At 37.2% G+C, this 27,028-nt stretch overlaps 5 protein-coding genes across 6 annotated transcripts in view; all 5 read right to left on the reverse strand.

Moving 5' to 3' along the window:
- ints4 (integrator complex subunit 4) overlaps positions 1–2,251 on the reverse strand; it is a gene marked incomplete at its 3' end in the record, with an annotated part of 12,355 nt that extends 10,104 nt beyond the window's left edge. Inside the window, 3 exon segments of the mRNA XM_079619982.1 lie at positions 877–994; positions 1,165–1,362; positions 2,156–2,251. Of these exon segments, the coding sequence (XP_079476108.1) occupies positions 877–994; positions 1,165–1,362; positions 2,156–2,209 (370 nt within the window). The 5' untranslated portion in view covers positions 2,210–2,251.
- A 1,767-nt stretch (positions 2,252–4,018) lies between these two features.
- Positions 4,019–6,768, reverse strand: kctd14 (potassium channel tetramerization domain containing 14). The gene is made up of 2 exons (XM_079620139.1): positions 6,576–6,768; positions 4,019–5,273 (listed from the first exon to the last, which is right to left on the reverse strand). Exons 1-2 carry the CDS (start codon positions 6,630–6,632, stop codon positions 4,605–4,607), a joined length of 726 nt encoding a protein of 241 aa, XP_079476265.1. The 5' UTR covers positions 6,633–6,768; the 3' UTR covers positions 4,019–4,604.
- Positions 6,769–7,313: 545 nt separating this feature from the next.
- rps3 (ribosomal protein S3) lies at positions 7,314–11,460 on the reverse strand. The gene is made up of 7 exons (XM_079620138.1): positions 11,306–11,460; positions 10,600–10,730; positions 10,398–10,491; positions 9,416–9,510; positions 8,939–9,126; positions 7,648–7,857; positions 7,314–7,373 (listed from the first exon to the last, which is right to left on the reverse strand). Exons 1-6 carry the CDS (start codon positions 11,333–11,335, stop codon positions 7,652–7,654), a joined length of 744 nt encoding a protein of 247 aa, XP_079476264.1. The 5' UTR covers positions 11,336–11,460; the 3' UTR covers positions 7,314–7,373; positions 7,648–7,651.
- A 1,706-nt stretch (positions 11,461–13,166) lies between these two features.
- On the reverse strand, positions 13,167–19,677 carry LOC307002484 (NACHT and WD repeat domain-containing protein 2; the record flags this gene model as incomplete). The annotated part of the gene is made up of 7 exons (XM_079620137.1): positions 19,455–19,677; positions 19,195–19,283; positions 18,624–18,731; positions 17,960–18,163; positions 17,750–17,885; positions 17,149–17,672; positions 13,167–16,898 (listed from the first exon to the last, which is right to left on the reverse strand). Exons 1-7 carry the CDS (start codon positions 19,492–19,494, stop codon positions 13,167–13,169), a joined length of 4,833 nt encoding a protein of 1,610 aa, XP_079476263.1. The 5' UTR covers positions 19,495–19,677.
- Positions 19,678–20,270: 593 nt separating this feature from the next.
- fchsd2 (FCH and double SH3 domains 2) overlaps positions 20,271–27,028 on the reverse strand; it is a 100,776-nt gene continuing 94,018 nt past the window's right edge. For both annotated transcript variants that reach the window (XM_079620215.1, XM_079620216.1), the window contains 5 exons: positions 26,361–26,538; positions 24,867–25,087; positions 23,822–23,993; positions 23,639–23,730; positions 20,271–22,797 (listed from right to left, as the gene is read on the reverse strand). In XM_079620215.1, the coding sequence (XP_079476341.1) occupies positions 22,714–22,797; positions 23,639–23,730; positions 23,822–23,993; positions 24,867–25,087; positions 26,361–26,538 (747 nt within the window). In that variant the 3' untranslated portion in view covers positions 20,271–22,713. The remainder of the gene's footprint in view (positions 22,798–23,638; positions 23,731–23,821; positions 23,994–24,866; positions 25,088–26,360; positions 26,539–27,028) is intronic.

The raw sequence follows: 27,028 nt of genomic DNA on the forward strand, positions 1-27,028 counted from the left end.
ATGATATATTTGATTATTTTTAATAATGCATTTTAAACGTGCCAGAAATAGCTGCTTAAACTTTCTTTAAATGTTTTCCTGTTTCAAAAATTCTGTCCCCAGCACCAGTGCTTTTATAATTTTATTCTATTCATGTTTTGAATTAGCTTTTATATATATATATAATATATATATATAGTTAGTTTTCATGTTAATTTTAGTTAACATCTCTTTTTTTTTTTTTTTTTATAATTGCTATTCAGTTTTTAACTTACTTTTCAGTTTTTATTTATTTTATTTTCAGTTAATAATTGTAGTGCTTCAACTTATTCAAATTATTTCAGTTTATCATCAATGCAACATTTACATTTTTTGTTCTAATTTAGATTTTTTAACTAGCATTTATATTTTATTTTAGCTTTATTTCAATTAACATAATTGTTTTAATAGTTTTAGTTTGAGTTAACAATACTAGCTCTGCCCAGCATATCCTTATATTTAATTATATGACAATGTAATGTAATGTAAATCAGCTAGTGTTAACCGACAGTGTTTTGATGAATTTCCTCATTGTCTGTGCAATAGTGTTCAGATTTCTGGCCTCAGATCTCACACATTTACACACATAATCGAATGCAGAGGACGATAGCCTAACACACGTGTTATTGATCTTATAAGCTAGCAGATGCATATGGTTGGGTTTTGAGATATTGGATGATATTATAGTGCCTTAAATTGAAGACGTGCCCTGTAAGCATTATAATGTGCATGTAATGTAATGTATTAAATGCAATGTATTAAATTTAATTACCGGTAAGTGCAACTCATTCAATCAAGACATTTATAATAAGTGTCAAGTTATTATTTTTTAACAGAGCCTCATGATTTTATACTTACTTTCATTGTTGAGAATGTTAATAGCATCGTCTACTATGCAGTCTGGAGTGAAGCCCAGCGTTTTTGATAATAAACCCAGCAGAGAGGCGATCTTCAGCCTGACTGAGTTATCGGACTCCTGTAGACCACATCAGCGCATATTAATATAAAGACACAGTTATTCAAAGTAATAAATCATCTTACTTTTTATTCCAAACATAAAAACTGAAATGTGCAAGTGCATCATATTTTATGTCAGTATCAAGGAATGTGTATTAGCATGTTTCATGAAGCTTCTGTTTCCGAGACCTTGTAATAATGCTCGAGCAGAATGCGCACGACCCCCTCCACACTCTCGGCCTCCACGGGTTTTCGTGCAAAACTCAGCAGGTACTGCAGAGCGTCTGTGGGGCTGCTGGCTTTACACAGGTCAATGTGAAGAGCGGCGGATTTACTGGGTTTGGTCAGTCGAAGTTTCTTCGTAGGAGCCTCCTCTAAAGACACCTGCTGCAAAGAGACGACAACAACAAGATAAAAACATAATCTCATTTGTAATAATTCATGGTAACATTGTACAATAAGGTTTCATTCGATCAAATTAGTTAACTACATTAGTTAACATTGACTTTGTTAATTTCAACATTTGCTAATATATTATTAAAAATCAAAAGTTGCATTTGTTAACATTAATTAATGCACTCTGTAGTAACATGAACTGCTGTATTATCAACTAACATTAACAAAGATTAACAAATGCAGTAACATGTATTGCTCAAAGATAGTTAATGTTAGTTGATACATTAACTAATGTTAACAAATGAAACTTTATTGTCAAGTGTCATCCAACTCGTTTAAAAAAGCCCTGATATAATAACTGAGAAAAATAATTATATAACTCATTATTTTAGTCATGGTATTCTCAGACACAACCATGGAGGATTTGCACATTCATTCTGTTATTTATTTATTATTTATCATCTTCGGCATCACCAATTACACAAGTCAAATATTAAGATAAAAAATTGACAGGGAAATGTTGAGTGGGAAGTTACAGTGGGACGAGAAAAAGATATGTGCATATAAAAATGTATATATAGTGTTCCAGCTGACATCTGAATAAAACAATCACACCCAAATAACATGAAATGCCGTTGTCATTAGAATAATAATGAATACACACTAATGCTAAAGGCTACATCTGCTTTGCGTTTATTCTAGTATCTTCATATATAATTATATTATGTAACCGACACATATTTTATGATAGTGTATGATCAATATATATGATTTACGTGTTCACCTGAGAAACTTTAGAGAATTCCTCATAAACTCGTTTTTTCAGATGAGCTGCCATAGCTGTGTTTATCCGCTCCTGCACTTCTTCGCGCACGCGCTGTTCAGTGGCGTCAGAACCTTGCGGTGAAACGGCGACGCCACATGGACGGAAGTCTTCCTAAATCACACTAGCACAGTTCTTACTTTGAATGCATTCAATGCCTCATGCACAATACATTTAATGCCATCATATTAGAAACTTCATATTCTGATTTTGAATTAAGTAAAAATACAACAATGTACATATTCATTATATTTTTTCTTGAACTATGAATGAAAACTTCATATAGACCGATTAAACATTTAAATAGGCCTAGGCCTATCTGTTTTTGAAAAATACATAGCCTATAATGTAACATATAAGAGGCTATGATAAAAACAGAGAATAATGAATTAGATAGCATAGAAATCAGAAAATATTAGACATATAAGTCAAAAGAACACATTTTAAGTAAATACATTAATTTTCAAACATTTTGAACTAAAACAACAGCTTTAGTATACAAATTTAAAACGTAAAAGGGAGGCACATCTCCTGAACAACAGTTTCATGAACCCACAAAGTCTGGTTGAAATCATTCAGCTTTTCTTTTGCAACTTTTTACATATGAAGTAATAAGATACTACAACAGGGGAGGCATTCTGCTTTTTCCTAATATTATTACTTTTTTTAATGATCTCCACAAGGAAAGGGTTCTTCCCAAGTGTCTTGGCAGTGTAAAAAATGGAACAGATATTAGACAACTACAGTAGTTAAAACAGACATATTATACATAGCACAAATTAAGGTAATATATGAAGACAAGTGGACCTGTTTGTGGACAAAAAATGTTAATCGGAAAGTATGCATTAGAAATGTATGAGCTGATTAAAAAGGTAAACATCGAATGCAATGCAAGTCACTCTGGATCAGATCTGATTTGATCTGATCTGCTTTAAATGGGTGGTATAATGCCCTTTTTACAAGATGTCAAATAAATATTTGATGTCCCCCCAGAGTGTGTATGTGAAGTTTTAGCTCAAAATACCCCACAGATATTTTTATATAGCATGTTAAAGTTGTCACTTTTTGAGGGTGAGCAAAAACGCACCATTTTGTGTCTGTCCCTTTAAATGCAAATGAGCTGCAGCTCCCAGCATAGGGGGCGGAGCTACAAAAGCTTGTTATGTCCTTTTATCTCACACACACACACACTGAAAATTTCAATGTTTATTTTTAAACTGGAGTCAGACAATAATGGAGAGATTCAAGAAGTGACATGTAGAAGCAACAGGACATTTCTGAATGGTTAGTTGATGAATTTATGTAGCTGATGTGTAGATATCTTCTAATCATTGATTAGCATATTCTGTCATGATAATCTATAAAGCGCGTTTCGGGGGCGGGGCTTATACATTTTAGGGTTAGTGATGTCACTAACCCGGGAGGAATGTGGTGTAGTCCCTATCAGTCATTTGTTGTAGTCCATAAAAATCCTCCTTAAAACTGCAGTGAACCAAAGACAGTCTCAAAAACGAGGTTTGAAATCGCTGGTGTTTCCGATGTCACAAACTACCTAACCAATCACGTCAACGCGTGATCATCTGAGCTGGTGTGAGTGAGTGGAGGTGGGGCTAATTTGCATATTCATAGAACTGCATACATACTAAATGAGGTAAGGGTGTAGAGTTACATTCAAACTATTTTAAGGAATTAATATTTTTTTTCCCCAATGAAAAAACTTTTAAATATGGCATTTTGGTGATCAAAGATGTTTTAATTTTGAGTCAAAATAGACTGCAGGTGGACTTTAAATCCTAATTGAACTAATTACATTCCGTCCCCTTGGAATTATAAGGTTCTATCTGACATTTTTGTAAAAATTTACTTATTCACATATTCTTATTCTGTGACCACTTCTTTACATTATGTGATGTTGTTTAAGTTGTGTACATTTTGAAACTTTTTATTTAGAAAATAAAAAGGTTCTTTCTACACAGTCGAATGGAATACAAAAACTTTAAAGCTCAATATCTCAAAACCAGTCAGAATGCAGATAGAACCTTATAATGCGATTTATAAGGTGGCTATTTTCTAACCTAAAAAACTAAACTTCCTAACCCTAACCTAATCCTAGTTTAATCTAAGACCCGTCTGTGAAACATGACAAGAGATGTCCATGCAGAAGCTATTTTCAGACAAAGGCCAGGAAAGCATGACTTGAGTCAATATTAACCAAGGGTTGAACAGATACTGACAGATAAGATCTTCATTATACATCATTAGCAGCTGTCTGTCATACGGGTCTGCGTCTGCTAAAGGAACTGACAGATGTTTGATAAATCTGATTTGTGTGATAAGTTAATCATTCCTTCATTTTGTATACCCCTATTTCCAGGTCATGAAAGGCCTAAAATGTTGAGCCTCACACTCTTTACCACCAGGTGAAAACCAATTTATAGAAGAAGTTGTAGCTCTTAAAAAGAAACCCTTTGTCTATGCTGTGTGGTTGTATCTTTACTTTATATCCTTTGGCCTCTATGTCTGTTTTGACGCAATCTAACAGGTCATCCACTGATGCTGGAGCTTTCCACGGACCAAAGCTCACCACAGACTCTTTTGGGGTGCCGAGACTGTCAATAGCATCATTGTATCTGGCTAAATCATCTTCTGTCCTCACAACACACACGATTATGTTGGAGTAGCGTGAGGCGATGGCCTCCGCTCTGGCCACCCGGACAATCACCTCCAGGTTTTCGCGGTAATTCGGCACACGGGCCAAAAACTGCTGTCTTCCGACCGTCTCTCCAAAGAACTGAGGCGTCTCCTCAATGGCTTTGACCAGAGGTTTGATGTCATAGTAAAGCGCCTCCTTGTGCACTTCCTGCAGGTGATCAGTAGGAACTTTCTCTGTTCTGAGGTACTCAAGGATGTATGCAAAATGAGTCCCATCACGGTCTAGGAAGTAACGACCCTCGGGGTCCATCCGTTTGGTGGATCCGTTAAACAGGTCTGCCAGAGTGGAGTTTGGGAATTTCCGGATGGTCCCCAGGGATGTGCTGAAGACATGACCTCCGATATTTAGCTGCACAACTTGGGATTTCTGTGGACAGAGAAAACAAGCATATAAGAAGGTCATATTGCTTTAATATGAGCTCAACAGGTTATAAAGTAGTTTGTTTTAAACTTTTGATAGCCTGAAAGATGTTTACCAGTCTTTAACTGTCTAACCTCTCTAAGGTGAAATGACATAAGGCATAATTAAATACTAACATTAAAGGGATAGTTCATCCAAAAATGAAAATTCTGTCATCATTTACTCACCCTCAAGTTGTTTCAAACCTGTATGAGTTTCTTTCATCTGATGAACACAAAAGAAGATATTTTGAAGAATGTCGGTGACCAGACAGTTGCTGGACCCCATTGACTTCCATAGTATCTTTTTTTCCTACTATGGAAGTCAATGGGGTCCATCAACTGTCTGGTCACTGACATTCTTCAAAATATCTTCTTTTGTGTTCATCAGACGAAAGAAACTCATACAGGTTTGAAACAACTTGAGGGTGAGTAAATGATGACAGAATTTTCATTTTTGGGTGAACTATCCCTTTAAGCAAGTTGAGGAATCAAGCAAAGCATCAAAATAAGACGTCATAAGACATCACTACTTCAATTAATTTCCCTGAATAATTGGTAAATAGAAAAAAGGGGAAAACCTCACAATATTAATTGAAAAATGTGCATAAATATTGCAAAAACATTACAATTATAGCAGATTTTCATGACATAACATGGTATTTACATGGTAAAGGTATTTCAGAGAATTGCAAAAACATGGTAGTGTCATGATAGTAGGCTACATCATAACACGATGTAGGCTATTTTAGTAGTAAAAAAAAAAATATATATATATATATAGAAAAGTAAACTACCGGTAGTTGAAGGATGCAGCAGATTTACTGGCATAACTTGCCATAAATGTTACATGTTCATTGCTCTGTATTTGGAATTTAAAAAGCTTTATTAATACGTTTTTTGGTAAAATAAAAATAAAATGCAAAATTCACATCGAAAAGACAGACGTCGTTTAATATTTTACCAGCTTCCGCCTTAAGCATACAATACTGTTGGGAAATAACTACTTTCTTGTTACTCTTAAGTATCGTGTACTAAGTAACTCGCGTGTATTTGCTTTACAGGTAATGCTGTGAAAACATACCATGAACTTTAATAGCACTCAGATCGAGACAACGTTATAACGTGTAAAAATTAAATGAATTTGACAAAATTACACATTAGGCGACCGAAAGCATAGCTGAAAAACACCAGCTGTTACATGAACTAGAACGCTGAAAATGTTACAATGAGTCCATTCATATTCAAATGTAAATGTTCAATGTCTTACCGACTGTAGAGGTGCTGAGGACTGTTTTCCAGGAGATTTATAATCCGGTAAACTCATTGTCTTCAGTTAAAGTTCGAGTTCTTCAAGCAGTCAGCAGCAGCTCAAGCTGTGTGAATCAGGTGTGTGTGTAACTTTATAAGATCCACCCATGACACACACAGGTAGCCTACAGCAGACCTGCACTGCTAGATCATCCGCTGTCATCATGAATAGACAAGCAACTACTTTTCACCCTTAAAACTAACAAAAGTACCATGGTTAATGCTTTTGTTTGATGCCTTTTTACTAAAGAATACCAAATAATAATAGTGTAATATGACACCTTCACAGCACATCTATTCAGGTTACAAATTCAAAATCTCTTGTTTTGTGCCATAAACTGAGGTTCAGGAACTAATAGTAAATGAAAACCAGTAACCTTTAATCTAAAAATAAAGCTGTTATTAAATAAAGCACTATGCATATAGAGGTTTATACACAAACATACCAGTAGGATAAAAACATTCTGCATGCCTTAATATGCAACACCCACATGTATATAAAAGCAGTAAAAAAAAAAAAAAAAAAAAAAAAAAAACCTTATGGATAACATGCTTATGAGTGGGTATTTACATTCTGGGACACCATTGGCCAGTAAAATGTTAAAAGCAAATAAAACCTAGAAGTACTGGAACCATCGTAACAGCTTTGAAACAACAGCACTCATTTAAATCAAATGAAAACAGACAACATTTCCCCATTTATTCTTTCATTTTATTATACAGAAAAGTGTAGGCCTTCCATCAATGATCCGTCAACCTGGAAGAGACAGAAACCTCTTGTTAGAATAATAATAAAAAAGACAATTTCAAAGACAAGTAGTCAAACAAGGAAAAACCCTTCTCAGACAAATGCCTCTAAATCTTCAATCTAAAAGGACACACGATCTCTGAGGACCCGAAGTCAGACGCACAGAACGTGAGCTTGACCCAGAATCCTCAGAGGGCGGCCTCAATCCGACTCGTCATCGAATCATCACTGAAAGGTACGTTAAGGGTCATTTGACCTCAATACTGGGGTTTTAGAAACTTACCCCTTTATGCGGTCGGCACTGGGGTTCCCGGTGGCATGACTGGGGCCTCTGCTTTGGCCCCGGCCCCCTTCTGTTCGGACACTGGGGTGGTGGGGAGGACCTCGTCTTTGGGCTCCACGATGCTGACGTGGTCAGGCAGGGGCTTCTTGGGACCGATCTTGCCACTGGGATCCCAAGGAAGCATGATTTTCACCTTGATTCCAAGCACACCTATATGAACATACAGATTTAGAAAGATATATAAAACTTTGACCAGAAGAACGATTAGTTTACCAACCCATTTGATCTTTACCATAAGCTTCATAACATTCAGAACCTTCTCAGACTAACGCTTCTAATTGTCACACTGCTCTGAAAACGTACAAAACAATGCAATTCTGTTTCATTACATCACTGAAGGGAAGAATTCGTTTCAGAGATTCCATTTTGGAACAATGATTAGTTACTCAATATGCAAGACATTAGTGATGCCATGCTAAACCAAACGGTTTTAAATGCCAAAAGCTTCGCACATTAATATCCAAGTACTCAGAGATGTGCATCAGCTCAGACTTGCTGATTTGAATCACAAGCTCTCAATGCAATAGATTAATTGAAATGGATCCGTTACAACAACATAATCAACTGATTGCAATAGTGATTAAATCAGATGCCACGGACCCCAAATATGTTCATCCTTGTGAGGTTCTACCACCCTAAAATATATAAATATTTAGAATAAAGTTAATTAGAAAAAAATTAAATGCACCACAATTTGCTAAAGATTTGAGAAGGTAAAACCCAGTACTCAGCCACTAATCTGTTTGAAATATTCTATGGATAAAATTAGTTTCCATTTAATTGCATTGCACTTTTTTTACTCAGTACTGTTATAGTACTGCTTTTATTCATTTTAATAACTTAGCACACCATTGCAGGGCCAGAGGACAACAAACGCGATATAGAAATATAAAAAGGATATGGAAAGAAAAAATTATCTGGAGTCCAATTAAACACACTGCCTGCTTTCCATCCATCCACCCTTCTCAGACAAATGCCTCATATGTCTTCAAGCGATTGGACTCGCTGCTTTGAGGACCTGAAGTCAGACGCACAGAACGTGAACCTGACCCAGAATCCTCAAACAGAACGGGCCCTTTTCCGACTCGTCATCGTATCATCACTGAAGGGAATTTCAGTCGGCAAGTGTGTATGGTGTGCTAGGAAGTGAACTTCCCATTAAAATGACTTGCTAACGATTAGGCAAAAATAAAAGTTCAAAAGAGAGATGAGTTCAATGTATCTTCCTCACCCTGTCTGAGCAGGACGTGGCGGACAGCAGTGTCAACGTAGTAGTTAACGGGGTCTCCACTGTGGATCATCAGACCATCCACAAACTTCATGGATTTGGCTCTCTGACCTCTCAGTTTACCAGAGACGACCACCTCACAACCCTTGGCCCCGCTCTCCATGATGAAGCGCAGCACACCGTAACAGGCCCTGAGGACAACAAACATATGAACAGAGGATGTGAAAGGAAAAAAAATCTGGACTCTTTAATTAAAACAAGCTGCCTGCTTTCTATCCATCCTTCTCAGACAAATGCCTCATATGTCTTCAAGCGATTGGACTCGCTGCTTTGAGGACCTTAAGTCAGACGCACAGAACGTGAATCTGACCCAGAATCCTCAAAGACAGAACGGGCCCTTTTCCGACTCGTCATCGTATCATCACTGAAGGGAATTTCAGTTGGTAAAGGTGCATGGCGTGCTAGGAAGTAAACGCTTACCTACGGACAGCCAGTCCTCCGAGCAGCTTGTAGCGCAGAGACTCTGCCTGTGCGATGGCGCAGAGACCCCGGGTGGCGACCTTCTCAGCGTACAGCTGCAATGAAACAAGACCCAATACGTCAAAACCAACCAATGAAACCGGTCTGTTACAATTACGTAATCACCTGATCGCAAAAGTGATTAAATCAGATGCCATGGACCAAAAACATGTTCATCCTTGTGTGGTTCTGCCACCCTCAAATGTAAATGTTTCTTGTATCAAGCCCCATTATACAACGAGAATTTAGTCAAGTCTAAAATATTTAGTTACATTACATTTTGTTTCTACTCATTGCGTTGTACTGATATAGTACGGTATCTACTCAATTTAATCACATTTTTGAGGGGAGTTTCTCTTTTTTTTCCGAACTCCACTGACCCCTAGAAAATAATGCACCACAATTCACGAAAGTTGAGAGTTAAACTTAATACTCAAATCTGTTTGAAATATTTTTGGAAAATATTTAGTTAATTACAATTCTTTTTACATAGTACTGTACTGTTATGGTACTGCATTCACTCATTTTAATAACTTAGCACAGCATACCGTACCAGGTTCTGAGGACAAAATACGTGATATAGAAATATAAACAGAGGATATGGAAAGAAAAAATGATCTGGAGTTCAGTTAAAACACACTGCCTGCTTTCAATCCATCCACCCTTCTCAGACAAATGCCTCATATGTCTTCAAGCGATTGGACTCGCTGCTTTGAGGACCTGAAGTCAGACGCACAGAACGTGAACCTGACCCAGAATCCTCAAACAGAACGGGCCCTTTTCCGACTCGTCATCGTATCATCACTGAAGGGAATTTCAGTCGGCAAGTGTGCATGGTGTGCTAGATCTTCAGCGTACAGCTACACAGAAATAAGACCCGAAACATCAGAACTACCCATCCCAAACTACTTTTGAACCCCATTTAAAACTTCACTTATCTTACCTCCACACTGCCCTCGGGGAACCCAAATCGCTTCTGAACGACAGCAGTCAGTTCACGAATGCGACGGCCTTTCTCTCCAAGGACATTCTGGGTCCTAAAAAAGACAAACGGATTAAGTCATTGCACTTTATGCTCAAGTTAAAACAACATAACACTTTTGAACACGTGTGGTTATGGAACTAAACAAGTGGATGTAACTCACCTGGTGGCTAGGATGATGATTTCTGTTCTTGTTGGCGTGACACGGACCTCCACACCGGAGTACCCATCCTCGGCGAGCTCTCGGGTCAGGAACTCATTCAGTTCAGCTTTGAATATGCCATCTGACACGAACTGATAGATAAACATTCAAATGATTAATACATTCCTAAAGCGGAAATGAAATTGCAGACAAGTGACAGTCTTATATGATCTTAACGTTACACAAACAATTACATCTTACTTGCATTGTTTACTAAGTATTAAACCTCATGACAAATGTTACAAAAAAGGTAAAAGACAAACCATATGCTGTTCAACACTATTTGAGTAGCATGTAACGTTACAACTGCTAATATACTTATCTCTACATATGGTCCATACCTGAATTAAGTGTTAAGTTCTTGCAGTCATACTAACAAAAGCTTCCGGATACATATAAAGTACTTAAAATGTCCCTTCTGTATTATAGTATACATGTTTGAACCGCACACATTTGAAAGTAGACTGAACGCAGCACTGCGCTGATCTGCCATGTTTCACATCAGATTCAGTGCCGACATCATCCAGCTCAATCCACATATACAGCCATTTAAAATCCTCATCTGAACCTCTTTGATTATAATTGAGTACCATAGTAATACAGTATAACTCTTATTTCGCACCTATGTGCTTTAATTACATATATTTGCGGTGAAATTCGTACCAACCTTTCTCTTCTTCGAGATTTGCACCGCCATCTTGTCAGAGGCCGCAGACAGGAAAAGGAATTGGCAATGGAGCGGAAGTGCACTTATGGCAAAGGATTACTTCCGTATGAATGGATGTGGTGATGGGAATTGTAGTCCTTACGTTACACGCGGTAATCTCTATGGTCATGACCGCATTTTGTTTTTAAATTTTACAAAATGTAATTGTAATTGACGTCCTTCTATTATTTTCCGGACCAAACAGTTGTAATTATTTATGTATTACATTTTGAATAGGCTAATGCATGTGTGGGGGTGGGTGTGGGGGACCAAAATATAAACACATTAGAGACCACTAATACACCAAAATTAATAAAAATGTGTTTAATAATGTAAATTAGTGTTTAAATAAAGTTATTTTTGATACATATGTTTCATTCTTTTCACTCTGCACTACAATAAAAACACATCAAAATAACAAATAAATTGAACCTTTTCTTTATTATTATTTGTATTGTCTTTTGTAATTTGAACCACAATGTCACATTATTATTATTAACATTAATAAAATGAAACAGCTTTTTATTATATAGCTATTTTCCAACTTTAATACAAAACTCATTCTAATACAAAGTAACAAAATCATGCATGGCTATGCAGTAATCAACAATACAAAATATGTATCAAAGAGAAGTCAAAGAAAATATAATACAGAAAATGGTATATTGTAATGCTCTGTAAGCCTTAAATCTGTTGTTATTTTTAAAAACTGGCCATGTATACATTTTCACTCGATTTCTTATTGAATCCTGACTTATGTGAGATGAATTAACATATGTATTTTGTATGATAAACATGTATATCACATATCACAAACAAACACAGTCTTGACATTCTGGAAAATTTTGAATATATACTATGTATATTTTATCTTCATTTCAAAACAATATGACATACTGTAAAACTACATTTTTATATACATTCCTTTTGTATACAGTGCTATGCATAAGTTTAGACACCCATGCTAAAGTTGACTAAAAAGAGGAATAAAAAATCATATTTTGGAAATTGAACTTAATGCCTTAATTTAAAAAAAATAGGAAAAATCCAACCTTTAAGGACACCAATTTTCTTTGTGAATGAATAATGTATCGTAAATAAATAAATGTTCTTCCTTAAAATACAGGGTGCATAAGTTTGGACACCCCTATGTTAAATTCCCATAGAGGGAGGCAGATTTTTATTTTTAAAGGCCAGTTACTTCATGGATTCAGGATACTATGCATCCTGATAAAGTTCCCTTGGCCTTTGGAATTAAAATAGCCGCACATCATCACATAGCCTTCACCATACCTGGAGATTGGCATGGTTTTATTTCAGTTAGCCTAACAGCTGGTTTGATTTGCATTGAGAGATGATCTTATGGAAAGTAGCCCATGCAAATCTCTAGGTATGGTGAAGGCTATGTGATGATGTGCGGCTATTTTAATTCCAAAGGCCAAGGGAACTTTATCAGGATGCATAGTATCCTGGATCCATGAAATAACTGGCCTTTAAAAATAAAAATCTGCCTGCCTCTATGGGAATTTAACATAGGGGTGTCCAAACTTATGCACCCTGTATTTTAAGGAAGAACATTTATTTATTTACGATACATTATTCATTCACAAAGAAAATTGGTGTCCTTAAAGGTTGGATTTTTCCTATTTTTTTAAATTAAGGCATTAAGTTCAATTTCCAAAATATGATTTTTTATTCCTCTTTTTAGTCAACTTTAGCATGGGTGTCTAAACTTATGCATAGCACTGTATAACATTTTGTATTTCTATTGTTCCTTTTGGACCTCAAGTGCCAAAAGCAGAATTGTTCACACTGAAACTATTTAAAACAATTGCAGTGGCAATTCAATCCAAGTAAGGTTAGGATTGACCAGAGGCGACCAAATCAATTGCTCATCCAATGGACACAAAGGTGTTGGGCTTTGACCATCCTCCTTCCAGCTGTTACCCATCTTGGTGTCAATAACAGCATACACCCCAACAGAACCGTCCTCATACCCTATATACACAAACAAATCCTCTGACACAGTGAAAGTAGAGGGGTTCTTGCACAAATAGAACCTACCTACAGTCTCCCCATCAGTCAGACGTATGACTACCAGCATCGGTTTTTCATGGAGATCACAGGATATATTTTGGCACACCAGAGAGGAGAAACATATATAGACCACATATTGACCAGAAACACCTACAGTCACATATGGCTGCTGTATTGGTCCTTCGGTTCTCAAAGAGCAGAGTTTACTGTTGGAGAAGTCTAAGATGTTTATAGTGGATTCAGATATAGAAAGGATGGCATACCCCCCATCTGATGATAGGCTAAAACTCTCAGGTTGACACAAGGAAGAGTCTGGCAACTTGAATTGATGACAAATAGTATCCTCTGTTAACCTCCAGGAGTACACAGTGCCTGAGGCTGAAGCAACAATCACATAATCTGGATGGTCATGCAGAGAATGGAAAGCAACAACATCTGACCTGTTGGAGCACGAGAAGCATTTGCTAACATTACCAGACCAGAGGCTAACAGCCAAGAGATTCCCACTGTTAAGACCTAAAAGGAAGGTGCTTTCCGGTGAAATTGCAGCATTTCTGAGAAGATGATGGATGCTGCAAATCATGCGTCCACTTTGCAACTTCCACACCCTTGATGGACTCGTCTCTGACAGGGCAACTCCACAGTTGCCCTTGGGAGTTATTAAAACCTTGTATGCTTGACTACCAGATATTCTGTGAATATTTTCCCCACTGTTGGTGTCCCAGACATATATGTCTCCTGTTGCAATACTCACAAGGTAGTTGCCATCTCCAGAGACGGACATAGACTCCACATAACCTTGGTGAAGGAAGCGGGCTTCTACTTTGCCACTTGATATTGCCCACTTCCACACAAGTTCTGAGCCATCTGTTGAGTAACAGCTTTCATCATTAGATCCGACAACCACCATCTTCACCCTCTTTCCAGATTTTGGGCCCAATGCTGAAGCTGTAATGAGATCCATGTCCCAAATAAGAACACTTACACTTGTTATTGCTGCCAAGTAAGTGGCTCCACATTTCAGAAGTTTACTAGCTTGACAGTTAGCAGTGTCCAGACTCAACACACACTGTCCGGAGGAACAATTCCAGACTAGAAGAAACGGGCAATTGCACAGTAAGGCAAGGATGAATCGTGAATTTTGATCCATTATGGCTTGCTTAAATGTTTTTCCTCTCGGGGGATTGAAGTGATCAAGTACATTAATTTGATGTATGTCAATAAGTTGCATTTGTTGCTTTTTACATATTAGGAGAATGTTGTCTCCGTTGTGGTCTGTGTTTAAAACCTTATCCTTGGTTGTGCAATGGCTCTCACCAATCAGAACTGGTTCTGTTATAATCTCAAGATTCCAAGCAAATACATTTCCTGCTTGATCTACACATGTAATCATCCCACAATCCTCAGAGTGAATAATCTCAATTAATGGTATATCTTTTGGACAAGTGAAGGTGGCTAGAAGCTTGCCATTGGGCCAATCAAATATTGTCACAGAACTTTCATTCTGTCCACAGTAAATTATATCTGCGTCCTCAGAACATGACACACAGGTTATCTCATAAGCGCAGTGCAGTTGAGTATGTTCCTCCCTATCAACAAATACACTAACAATGTTTTGTCCTCTCCACCACACAAATATTTTGTCATCGGACACCAAGATACCCTCAATAATGGCGTTTTCCCTGTTTTCTCTGTGTTGGGTTTGAATTTCTTGAGGCTGTGCACTAACACCTGCATCCAACAAGACAAGTTTACCACAATGGGTGCTGAGAAGGAACATGTTTCCAGAACTACTGACACTTGTGAACTTCAGATTCAAGGATTTGGTAAGTTTGAAGCCTTCAAATATACCTCCATTACAAACCCAAGCAGCACCATTTTCCAGTACAACCACCACAGTACCACATTGAGATCCAGCTGACTGCATGCACTGGGAAGCTGTTGACTCTTGTAGTGTACAGTGGGTATAAGGGACTGGAGGAATTGGAGGCAACACAGTATACACTTCATTTCGTGGGATCATACCCTTAGACCTTGCTGAATTAACACATTCCTTAGACCTTGCTGAATTAACACATTCCTCCAATGTAGGAAAAACACTCAGAAAAGGAAGGAGTTTGGCTTGCAGTACAGTTGGGAGATATGCTGGGTTGTTCCTCAGTAGACATGCTGAAGATCTCAAGATGATATGGAGGAGCTGAAGTTCCCTGGGAAAAACCAACTGAGATGTCCTCTCAAGCCACAGAAACAGTTCGTCAGTCAGTGCTGCTTGCAGCATTGCCTGGAGGTATTCTTGAGAAATCATTTGGTTACCAAGTTCCTCAATTCTTCCACTTTTCAACAAATGGAAAGAGAGTATGTAGAGTTTTCTCAAATTGGGATATGTTCTTGTTGATGGACTCACTGCAGTAGAGATATAGAAAGGAGGAGAAAAGATCCAAGGTTGACTTGGTACTTGTCTGTCAATGTAAATATTCTGTGGGACATCTGAAGAGGTTGGGATTTCCATGCCTTTGTTGATCAAAGGCTTTGCTGTGCCATTTGCCCAAAAACCACTGAAATAGTCGGACAGCACATGATTTATCTTCTGACATGTTTCTTCTAAACACAGGTACCTCTTACATATGACCAAGGGGAAGTGTCTGCTGACCCAGAAAAGAGTTTGGGTACCTAAAATTTTCCTCAGCACCAGAAACCCTTTTAGGTCTGAAAGAAGACTTTCCACAAAAACTTCAGGGACCCTCAAAATAAGTGGTACGTCATCGCCTGGTGGAAGAAAACATGCTAGGACTTCATCATCACAAGAAAGAACATCCGTCAACTCAACTGCGGTTATGCCATTCCTGGCCATGGTAAGATAGCTTAAAGCTTTGGAGACTAAAGCTTTCCCATGCTTCCTCTCCAGATGATCAAACATCAGAACAATGTTGTTATGGACCTCTTGGACCAGAGTGTTCTCCGTAATCTCAAACTCTGAGTTCCAGTGGATTGCCTGTCTATGAAGGAGTTCCATGTATAGCAGGACAGGGCATTTTTTAAAAGCCTGATTCACATACATCTGTTGGCCTGAGGTGATCTTTCTGTTGGACTCCTGAAGACGTGTTGTCAGCAGCTGGCTGCAGCTTTTACTCTCTACTGGTTGCAACTCATAGAACAGGGTTGAATCTGGGTAACACATCTTCAGGGTAGCAAGGATGGCAGGCCTGTTTGCAGTAACGGAAATGAGAAACTTTACATTTGAAGCTAATGATTCGGGAAGGAATGTCAAGTCAAGTTGTACATTTGTCTTTGGCAGTTGGTCAAGACCATCTATGATGAGCACCAGAGGATTCTTGGATGGTGATCTTGAGGTCAGGAGCCTTTTAAAGTTTTCTTTTAGTTGAAAGATGTTGTTGACAGAGGTACTACTTGAATCAACCCTTTCACAAAAATCTTTGAGAAGCTGTCTCAGGGAGTTGTTGACATCTATGAAGTACACAATAATCTCAGGATCCAGGTCCTTCAACCATACGAATGCCTGCAAACACAAAAGGCCTCATGAGTGTCATATTTATACTACAGTAGTCAACATTTGAAGTGGTTTAAAACCTTTCATCAAAGTTATACATGAATTTTGAACAATACCTGTTCCTGTCTTAGGACAACTTTGATTAAACTTTTTTGATCCACTTCGAATGTTGACTACTGTATATTACTAAACCTATACAATCTCAAATTATTGCTTATTTATCAAATTGAAAGGTTGCAAAATATTTTCTGAGAGATACCTGACTTGCACAGTGAGCCAGAAGTACAGTTTTGCCTGAGCATGGTCCACCGTTGAGTATGAAAGGAAATATTGTATTTTTTCCCCTTAGGTAAGATTTAACATGTTCGACTTCTGCCCGTTCAATTCTGTAAAGAGAGGAAAAGATGTGGCACAGGCTTTTCTGGCCAGATTCATCAAGTGTAACAGCCCTTTCCTTTGAGACAGCACAGTCAATGAGTCTCTTGAGATCAGCATGTAGCTGCTCACTCAGACCAACAGCAAAGTTGAGCCTTTTCTCAGGAGTGTAACCTTGAAAACGATTGCACTTTGTGGTGGTGCAGTACACCAGGGCTTTGTGAGAGGCGACCAAACTCGGCAGGAAGTGATCTCGGAGCTGGGACAGCCGGTGCAACTGGGTTTGTTGCTCTGGGGGCACTCCATTTGGTTTCATTGGGATAGTTATTTTATGAACATAGCAAAGACATCTTGGGATATCTTCAATGGAATGGTTTTCGTAGGCATAGTGGATGTCATTTTCAAGAGCTGGTTTCAAAATAAACATAAATTAGACACTTCTGATTATGTAGTAGTTATATTCAATTAAACAGACACTGACTTACCTGACCGGAAATATTTCTGAGCTTTGTCATGCGTCATAGTCCCCTCCTGAACACACTGGTTCACAACATCATGAAGGGTTCTCCTCACCTCTGGAAGTACCTTGCACCAGTTGTTCTCTTCACTTGGATTCTCTCGCTGATGACAAAAGATTAACGAGTTTAGCTTAATTATCTGGTGCTGTGGACCAATAGTGCAAAAGTATTACTTGCCTGGTCACCAAGTTGATCAAAATTTCCTGTCGGATTGAGCATACAGAACGAGGGAGGAATGGCATTCTCATCTCTCTGGTAGCATCTCTCCAGTATGTCGGTCCTGAGGCCCATGCGTTGGCATACCTGAAGAACACACTGAAACTCTGAGGCTTCTATCTGCGCAGGTAAATTTGCATCTCCATATTGTTCACCCACAAACCCCTGAGACGAGAAACAAAAACTAAAATGAGATCATTTGGTACGTTTTTTTTTCTCCAGAGAAATGGTAGACACCTCACAAATATCACTTAACTAAAATGTACATTTTCATACATTTATTAATGAACATGCATTAAATACAAAAAATAGATGCTCTATAAAAACATAAATCATGATTTGTTATCACTTTTTTCTTTTGTCAAATCAACTTAGACAATTAATGTGGTTCAGATAACATAACATTTTGAGTTTCTGTTGATTAAACCAATCTCCTTCATTGTATTACCTCAATGCATTTTTTTATTTCAATGAACACAACATTTGGCAACCAGGTAACTTCCTCTTTTTTTTTCTTTTCTTTTTTTTTTTTACAGAGAGAAACTAACCATGGCAACATTACTATATATAAGGAACAGATGTCCTAAATCTTAAATCATGCTGTATTGAACCAAAAGTATGTTACCACAAAGAAAGGGCCCAGAGAATTCTTCCTGCAGTCCTCCAGTATCTGCAGTCGTTCCTTTTCTGCAGGCCAGTTTTGGGGATCTGCTGCTTCATACGGGTCAATAACCTGCAGAGAGGTTGGATCCATAGACAGTTATTAAATCTATGATCTACCGAATGATTGGAAGAAGACTAGAAGACTAGCAAAACTAGCGAACTAGCCAAAACAACCACAGTGTTTACAAAGTAAACTGTCTATTGACATGCTTTTAAAGAGCAGTATAGAAATAGTGTTAACAAGAGAAGTTCAATACAATTCCATCCAGTCTTTTGTCATTTGCATAATTAAAAATACATGATGTTTAGCTACTAGTGAGACAGTAGTGCTGGTAAATGGTCAATGTTCCAATGAAAGATATAAACATTATTTATTCATGTTTATGGATTTAAACACAATTGAGCTTGTGGTAAAATAATTTGTTACTGTCAACTGGAAGGGAAGCAACACAATAATGTTCTCTAGAATTAGATTGTTTCCAAACTGGTCAATTGACAGAAGACAGAAGAGAGAAAGACGAATGTTTGCTCACTCTGAACTCAACTCCATGTGTGCATCTGCAATATTCTCTCAGTCTGGGAAAAACTCTCTGCCTTAGTAACCTCCTCTCAACCACAGATTCTGCAACACAATTTATTCACTATTAGTAATATTATTATAGTTATAACTTAGTAAATATAACTTATAAATAACTAAGTAAATTAATAATTACAGCAATTGAAACATCTATTCGTTCAAGTTCAGATTTATCTAAACATTTAAGATTTGACTAATACAAACTGTGATACAGACCTTCGGGGTTGGAGCACAAATAAACTTGAACACAAGCCATCCAATTTCCTTCAGAGTGAGAGTTTCTTATTCATTCCATGTGGCAGCATAAAATGAACATGCTGAAGCATTTTGCTCTTCTAGAAATATGCAAAAAATCCACACTCATTAAGCCTGTGGATGGAGGCGAGGAGGGTGACTGCATGTTTTGCCTGGTATCTCATTTCCCAGCAGGAAACATGTCTCTGTTATGTACATGGAGTTCTAGGAGAACCGCCCACTCTTTTGAGAACTGACAGACAAGCGGCATGATTTGATGTCTGATATCATCCAACAAAAACACTCTAGATTTTAAACAACTTGTGAAAACGTACACACACCTACAGTATAGCATAAAAAAAGCTTAAAAAAATTATGAAAATAAATTATGTTTACACCATTGATTAACCTTTGTTAAATGTTAGTCAATAAAAATTTTGCACGTTTATGGTGCATTGACAATTAACAATACTTCAGCAGACAATGAATGAACAACTGTATATTTATTAAAGACTTATAAATACTGTAACAGATACATTGATCATAGTTAGTGCATGTTATTATTGTAAAGTGTAACCGAAAATGTGTTGCTAAATTTTGAGATTTAAATGAACTAAGATTAATAAATGCTGTATAAATATTGTTAATGTTAACTGTTAACAAATGAAATCTTATTGAAAAGTGTTACCAAAATCTCATAATCATAAAGAAAGGGTGAATGATGGTGATTAGCCTTGTTCAAATTTTCTTCATCCACTTATTAAATATATGCCGTGTTATTTTTTTATTTATTGTATGTTTGCTCTTTTTTTGCAACCCCTTCCATTACAATGTGGGACATGTCTGAATATTATAGATAACATGAAAAATCAGATTTGAGTGATTTCACTATTTTCTATTAAATAAACATGAAACAAACACAATTTATAAATGAGAGAAATAAAAAGATTTGTGACTGAAGTTTATGCATTTACATGCAGCCACGTCCATAAAAAAAACATCAAAGCAGAAGCACTTTCCCCAATTTTTTATTTAACATTTGTACACAATAAATACAAATAATTTTACAGCTAATATGCAGAAAGAATATTTTTCACCTGTTCTCTGATATTGTCACTGCAGCAACAGTCAATTGTTGTTATTCCATCTGTTTGTTTTTTGTTTAGCAGCTCGGAATCACCTTCAAATTTTAATAAATGCAAATAAAATCACTTTAGAAATAAAAACAACTAGAATATTCAGCTAATGCTATTGAAGAAGCTCCAAAGAGTTGAATCTGGCCAAAGAGAACTGGGAGCGCAATTTAAAAAATGGAAATGAAAATATCAAAAATTTTGCGTTCGTTTCATAGGTGACAACGGTTTTGGACACAATGGGCTTTAACCTCTAACCATAAACTTCAAAACAAGTTTGATAACATTCAAAAGATCTCAACGAGATCAACAAGAAAATAGGTTGTGACAGAGGAAAATAGAAACAAAGGGAAGATACTCAAACATCTTCCTCTCTGATAAAAAAAGGCTACTAAACAAACGTTTTTTTGTTTCCTCCCACGTCTCATTCTCACACACGTTCTTTTCGTAACGACCCTGTTCTTGCTTAACAGAACTATGGTACCATTTCACAAAATGGATCTTTTTTTTTTCATTTATTTCCACTGTTTATATTATGGAATCAACATAATAACTCTGTTCTCTTTCAAACATTATGGGAAAACTACAATCAGTCACTCTCACGAGATCAATAACACGACGCTGGGCAGCTTTATCATCGAAAAGAGGCAGCTGGGACGCAAAGACATTTAAAAAAAGATGATAAAATGAAGGGGTCAAAGCACTGAAATTCCAGAAAAGTGCTGGGACACATCAAGATATGCATGAAGATACTGTGAAATAATAATGATGATGATAAATCTAAATAACAGGCATTGCTCATTTAAGATGAAATGTTTCTTCAACTGCAAATAAAAAAATAAAAAAACATAGCTGCCCCTTGTACGGAGGAAATGCACTTAGGACACTGTGATAGGTTTTGCTTTCATCGGCAGTAATTAAAACAAAACATCTCCATGATTATCCATCTTTCCGTCCACCTTTTCTGTGCTTGTTGGAGGGAATCTATCCCATCACATCGGAAGAAAATTCATCACAATCTCAAATACTGCCGTGACACTCGGTAAAAGAAAAACAAAAACCATCCTGTCCGGAACTCTAGTGCCGACGGCATGAGAATAAGAAATGCGTTAGGCTGAAAAAAGCACTTTAACTGATACTTGTATATTGATCTGTATATTTCCATGATTACGCTCCGCCTGAACAGACGCACACACACCGGTAATGCGGAGGCGAACGTTGCAGAAACACACTCAGAGACACCACGACATCATTAGATCGGTCTCGCGCATATTTTTGAGGACTAAATATTAGTAATACATACAAACACTGGTCTTCATAATGAAAAGTTGAGAAAAAAAGGATATAGCTATGTAGTTAGTACTTTTTCAGATCATCGCAAGACAGAAGAGCAAGCTAAACCGACGGGGGGGAAAAGAGCAAAGTAACCAGCCTTCCTCTCTTTTTAACCCTCGTCCTTCTCATTCTCCTCTTCCGCATTTGTTTTCCTTGTAGCCTTTTATGTACAGTTCCCTTTCTCCTCGAAGTCCATATGATCTGTGATGTTTGACGTGAATATAACATTCCTATGATGACAGTAATGTACTGTGCTATTACATATGAAATGCGGAAATAGTAGGACTATTCGCGGCTGACCCCTTTTGCACGACAACGCAGGCCTCCTGCACCCTCCAATAATTCCTTGTATTGCATGTTCGGCTCTTCAAAAGCCCGCTGAAGAGATGGATGTGCAAGTGAAGCCTCTTTTAAACTCTTTTAGCACCTGCTAAACCCCTGTATTTGATTCCTTCCTGTGTTTTTAGATGCAGACCTAATCATTTACTGGCATTGAGTGGATAAACCAAGTTTGAAACAAGTTCCCGTTGCACAATAAAGTAATTACGAATACAAGGATTAGAGTTTGGCATGAAAGCGGTTTAAGGCACCAAACAGTCCGTGACGCCAAAAGAGGTGTTTGTTTCTATGAAAAAGAGTGGCGATGTCTTTGAGACGCTGTTCTCCGCCCACTCGGGGGTTTAAGGATGCTCATAGGGCAGGTTAACGCACACCCCGCCCCTTCCATAAGGAGTGGGAGGGGTCAGAGGTCAGATGGGGTTTGTTGCGGCGCTCTACACCAGCGTGATCTCCACTTCTTCGGTTTTCTCCACCTGTCTGCGAGCGTGCTGCTTTGGAGGAGGTGGTGCCGCCCGAACCTAAAGAAACACAAAATAAACCAGATGAATACAGAACAGCTTATAAAATGTGTAGGTCAAAAAAAGAAGAAAAATAAATTTGGGGGAAAAATAAATTATATATGGTGAAATATATATAAATGATTGTCATTTATTATAACAGGTTCACTTAAAAGTTGAACATTTTTATAATATATTTTTGAAAGACTATTAAATGTTAAAAATGATCATTTATACTGTAACACTGAATGGCTATAATTACTAATTTAATCCACAGAAATTGAAAATGAAAAAAGATTTCAGTAGCAGTATTGGTATATGTGATTCTGGCCATCATTCATGGTACTTAGTAAAAAGATGCCATTCAACAAATATTTAAAATAAACTGTCTTTATGTTGTTTCTACATTAATTTGGATATTTCATGTGAAAATATGTATTACAAGTTACAACATAAAAAAATCGATTACAAATTGTAATGTTAGATTCGAGGTTGCAATTAACTACTACAGAAAAATTAGTATTTTTTTTTATTGATGATAAATATAATTTGTTACATTTGGGGGATAACATATGGTCTGTATATGTTATTGTCAGGTTTAATGAGATTCACACATAATAATCTTTAAAACTATACAATTTTAAAAATACATTACATTTATAAAATATAAAATTATATATTTCTCTGGACTTTAAAGCTCTAGTGATCTGAAAACTAAGTAAGCAATCAATTAGCAATCTAGTTTTTTTTAACTATATTTTTCTAAATGTAAGAAACTGCACAATCTTACACATAACGGCTTTAAAATCTACTATTGAGACATTAGAGCAGGATGTTCATAAAAACAGATTTGTTCACATACAGGTCTGAGTTTTCCAGGTCCGGATCCATCTGGAGTGAGTCTCAACGGCTGAGAGAAGCCTGGGCTCTCCGGACTTAAGCTGGAATTGTGATCTAAACCAAATGCAAAACATTCTCAAATGAAAATCTTAACACATGAATATATAGAGTAACACAAGAGGTTTCCTGATGACTAGTGCCTTACTATGAACAGCGGCTTTCTGCGGGATGGGCAGTTTGTGTTCCCCGTTGACAGACGGTGAGCGGGGCAGTGAGGGAGCGCTGCTGGTCTCCGGGCTCGTGTACGGACTGCAGGGCGGCTGGTCGTACAGCGGCAGAGGAGGAAGTGATGAATGAAGCCTTTGGCACGGGGACACCTGGGGAGGACAACTCGTGTTACATGCTAAGCTAGCGTATACAAACCTTTCAGTGTCAGATATTGTTAATATACACTACCATTCAAAAGTTTGAGAAAGATTTTTTATTTATTAATACTTTTACTCAGCAAGGCTGATCAAACGTGACAGTAAAGTCATTTATTATGTTACAAAATATTTCTATTTCAAATAAATGTTGTCCTTTGGAAAAAATCCTGACAAAATGTCTCATGGTTTCCAACAAAATATGAAGTTTTTAAAAAGAATACATAATAAATATTATATTTGATTTCTGAAGGATCGTGTGACACAGAAGACTGGAGTAACGATGCTGAAAATTCAGCTTTGCATCACAGGAATAAATTACATTTTACAATAGAAAACTTATTTTAAACTGTAATAATATTTCCCATATATTATCATTTTTACTGTATTTTTTTATCAAATAAATGCAGCCTTGGTGAGCAGAGGAGACTTCTTTTAAAAACATTAAAATAATTAAATTGTCAAAGAACACACATTTATGATTATCTTAGGCATACCAACTAGCAAAATAGCTTAATACCATTATACAAAATCATCTGACTGCAAAATTCTGCGATTGACTATTCAGAACCAAGTATTCCAGAGAGTCGTGTAATGAATTATATAATGCTATATTATCCACATTAAAGTATAGTTTATTATGACTGTATCACATGATTAGGATAATGAGAAAGGCTTTGATCTGGCACGACCCCGGATGGCATTGATTACAGGAAGGAAGTGTCCACGCCTGTAATCAAGGGCGGGACCCACTCAGAAAAACACATTAAGTATGGACACAGAGTCTCATGGTCCTTTACTGGTCAGAGTGAGTTTCGGATGTCTTACCTGTGTGTCTGTTCCCCAGTGAGTGTCTCCGTTTTCTGAGGCTGTCAGGTCCTCCACCAGCACGGACGGAAAGACGCCCACTCGACCGTTAAACTCTCCCTCCCAGAAGCCGTCGTCCTCCTGGTTGTCCTTGTTGAGAATGCGGATGATGGCTCCCTCAGGGAATGACAACTCGTCATCCGTCTGACCCTCGTAGTCGTACATGGCCTTCACAAAACTCACTGGGAGAGAAAAAGAAGAAAAGAAAGGGGTTATTAATAGGTGAGAAGATAGCAAGCTCTTTTAAATATGTTGGAGACATCTTAAAGGCACAAGCTCACTAGTAAGGATCTGCATCCATAAAAAAAGAAAAGAAAACACCACTGTTCAAAAGTTTTGGGTGGTAAGATTTGTAATGTTTTTGAAAGAAGTCTCTTCTGCTCACCAAGGCTACATTTATTTGATACAACATATAGTGGTAACACTTTACAATAAGGTTCATTAGTTAACATTAGTTAACTACATTAGTTAACGTTAACTAATAATGAACTGCACTTATACAGCATTTATTCATCTTTGTTAATGTTAATTTCGACATTTACTAATACTTTATTAAAATCTTGTTAACATGAGTTAATGCACTGTGAACTAACATGAACAAACAATGAACAGCTTTATTCATATTAACTAACATTAACAAAGATTCATAAATACTGTAACAAATGTATTGTTCATGTTAGTTAATACATTAAATAATGTTTAATAAATGAACCTTATTGTAAAGTGTTACCCATATAGTAAAAACAGTAATACTGTGAAATATTATCACAATAACTCTTTTAATCCTGTGATGCAAAGCTGAATTTTTAGCATCATCACTCCAGTCTTCAGTGTCACATGATCTTACAGAAATCACTCTAATATGCCGATTTGCTGCTCAAGAAACTTCTTATTATCGATGTTGAAAATAGTTGCTTCTTTATATTTTTGTGGAAACAGTGATACATTATTTCATGATTCTTTGAACAGAAAGTTCAAAAGCACAACTTTTATTTGGAATTGAATTCTTTTGTAATATTTGAAATGTCTTTACTGTCACATCTGATGACAGTATCCTTGATGATGAATAAAAGAATGAGTTTATTTCTTACTGACCGCAAAGGTTTGAACTGTAGTGTATGTTGTTGACTATTTTTAGACTTTTATTTTCAGTCTTGAAAATGTTTAAATCGCCTGATATTTCCAAGTTCTCAATGATTGTGAGAACCATGACCATTGTCCAAAAACATGTTACCCACGAAAATAATTCAATGATGCAATGAGTTAATTTCGGCTGTACAGCATCTCTAAAAGAAAATAGTGTTCAGATGAAGTCAGTTCAGTGTTGATAGTTGTACCATAGTGCTTTTGACACATTTTTATTAATGAAGGCCAGAATGAATATTTAGATGACCTCATCAGCATTCATCTGTCGCTGTGTGTGTGTGTGTGTGTGTGTGTGTGTGTTTGACTCACTGCTGCTGTCTCCGTTGAAGCTTCCTGATGCCAGCTCAGGCTCGGTGGAGTTGCTGGAGGAGTGTGAACGCGCGTCCAGAGCAGCGAGGGACTGGAGCATGCTTAGCACGCTGTTGGACGTGGGGAACTGCAGGTACTTCTCTGGAACGTAGCCCACATGGCCGGACTTATTTCGCGCCTGGAAACCAACATTTACATCATTGAGCATTGAGTCATTCATGACCAGGGCCAAACAGAATCTGCAGACTTGAATCCCATTTTCTTAACTGATTTTGGGGTGAAAAACATGCAACAGTTAAAATTAACTTAAATGAAAATTTTCACCCTGTATTAATATTTAAATGCATGGAATAGATCTTATTGTGAAGAATTCATCCATGCAGGTTTCATTTTTTTTACCTTCAAAATGTTATAACTGGATCTCCCAGTGAAGAGATATTTCTTTGGTGACATATGCTCAAAACCCGTCCCTCCACAACTGACTACAAATTTGCATTCATTTTTGAACCAACAACCTTGTCCAAGCTCTTGTTCTATCCGGACTGGGCTATTGTAATGCTTTCTTGGCAGGCCTTTCCAGCATGTACTGTCAAACCTCTGCAACCGATCCAGAATGCAGCAGCAAGAGTGGCCTTTAATAAGCCGAAGAGAGCACACGTCACTCCTCT

Source organism: Phoxinus phoxinus (assembly GCF_949152265.1).
Source record: "Phoxinus phoxinus genome assembly, chromosome: 8".
NCBI classification, from domain to species: domain Eukaryota; kingdom Metazoa; phylum Chordata; class Actinopteri; order Cypriniformes; family Leuciscidae; genus Phoxinus; species Phoxinus phoxinus.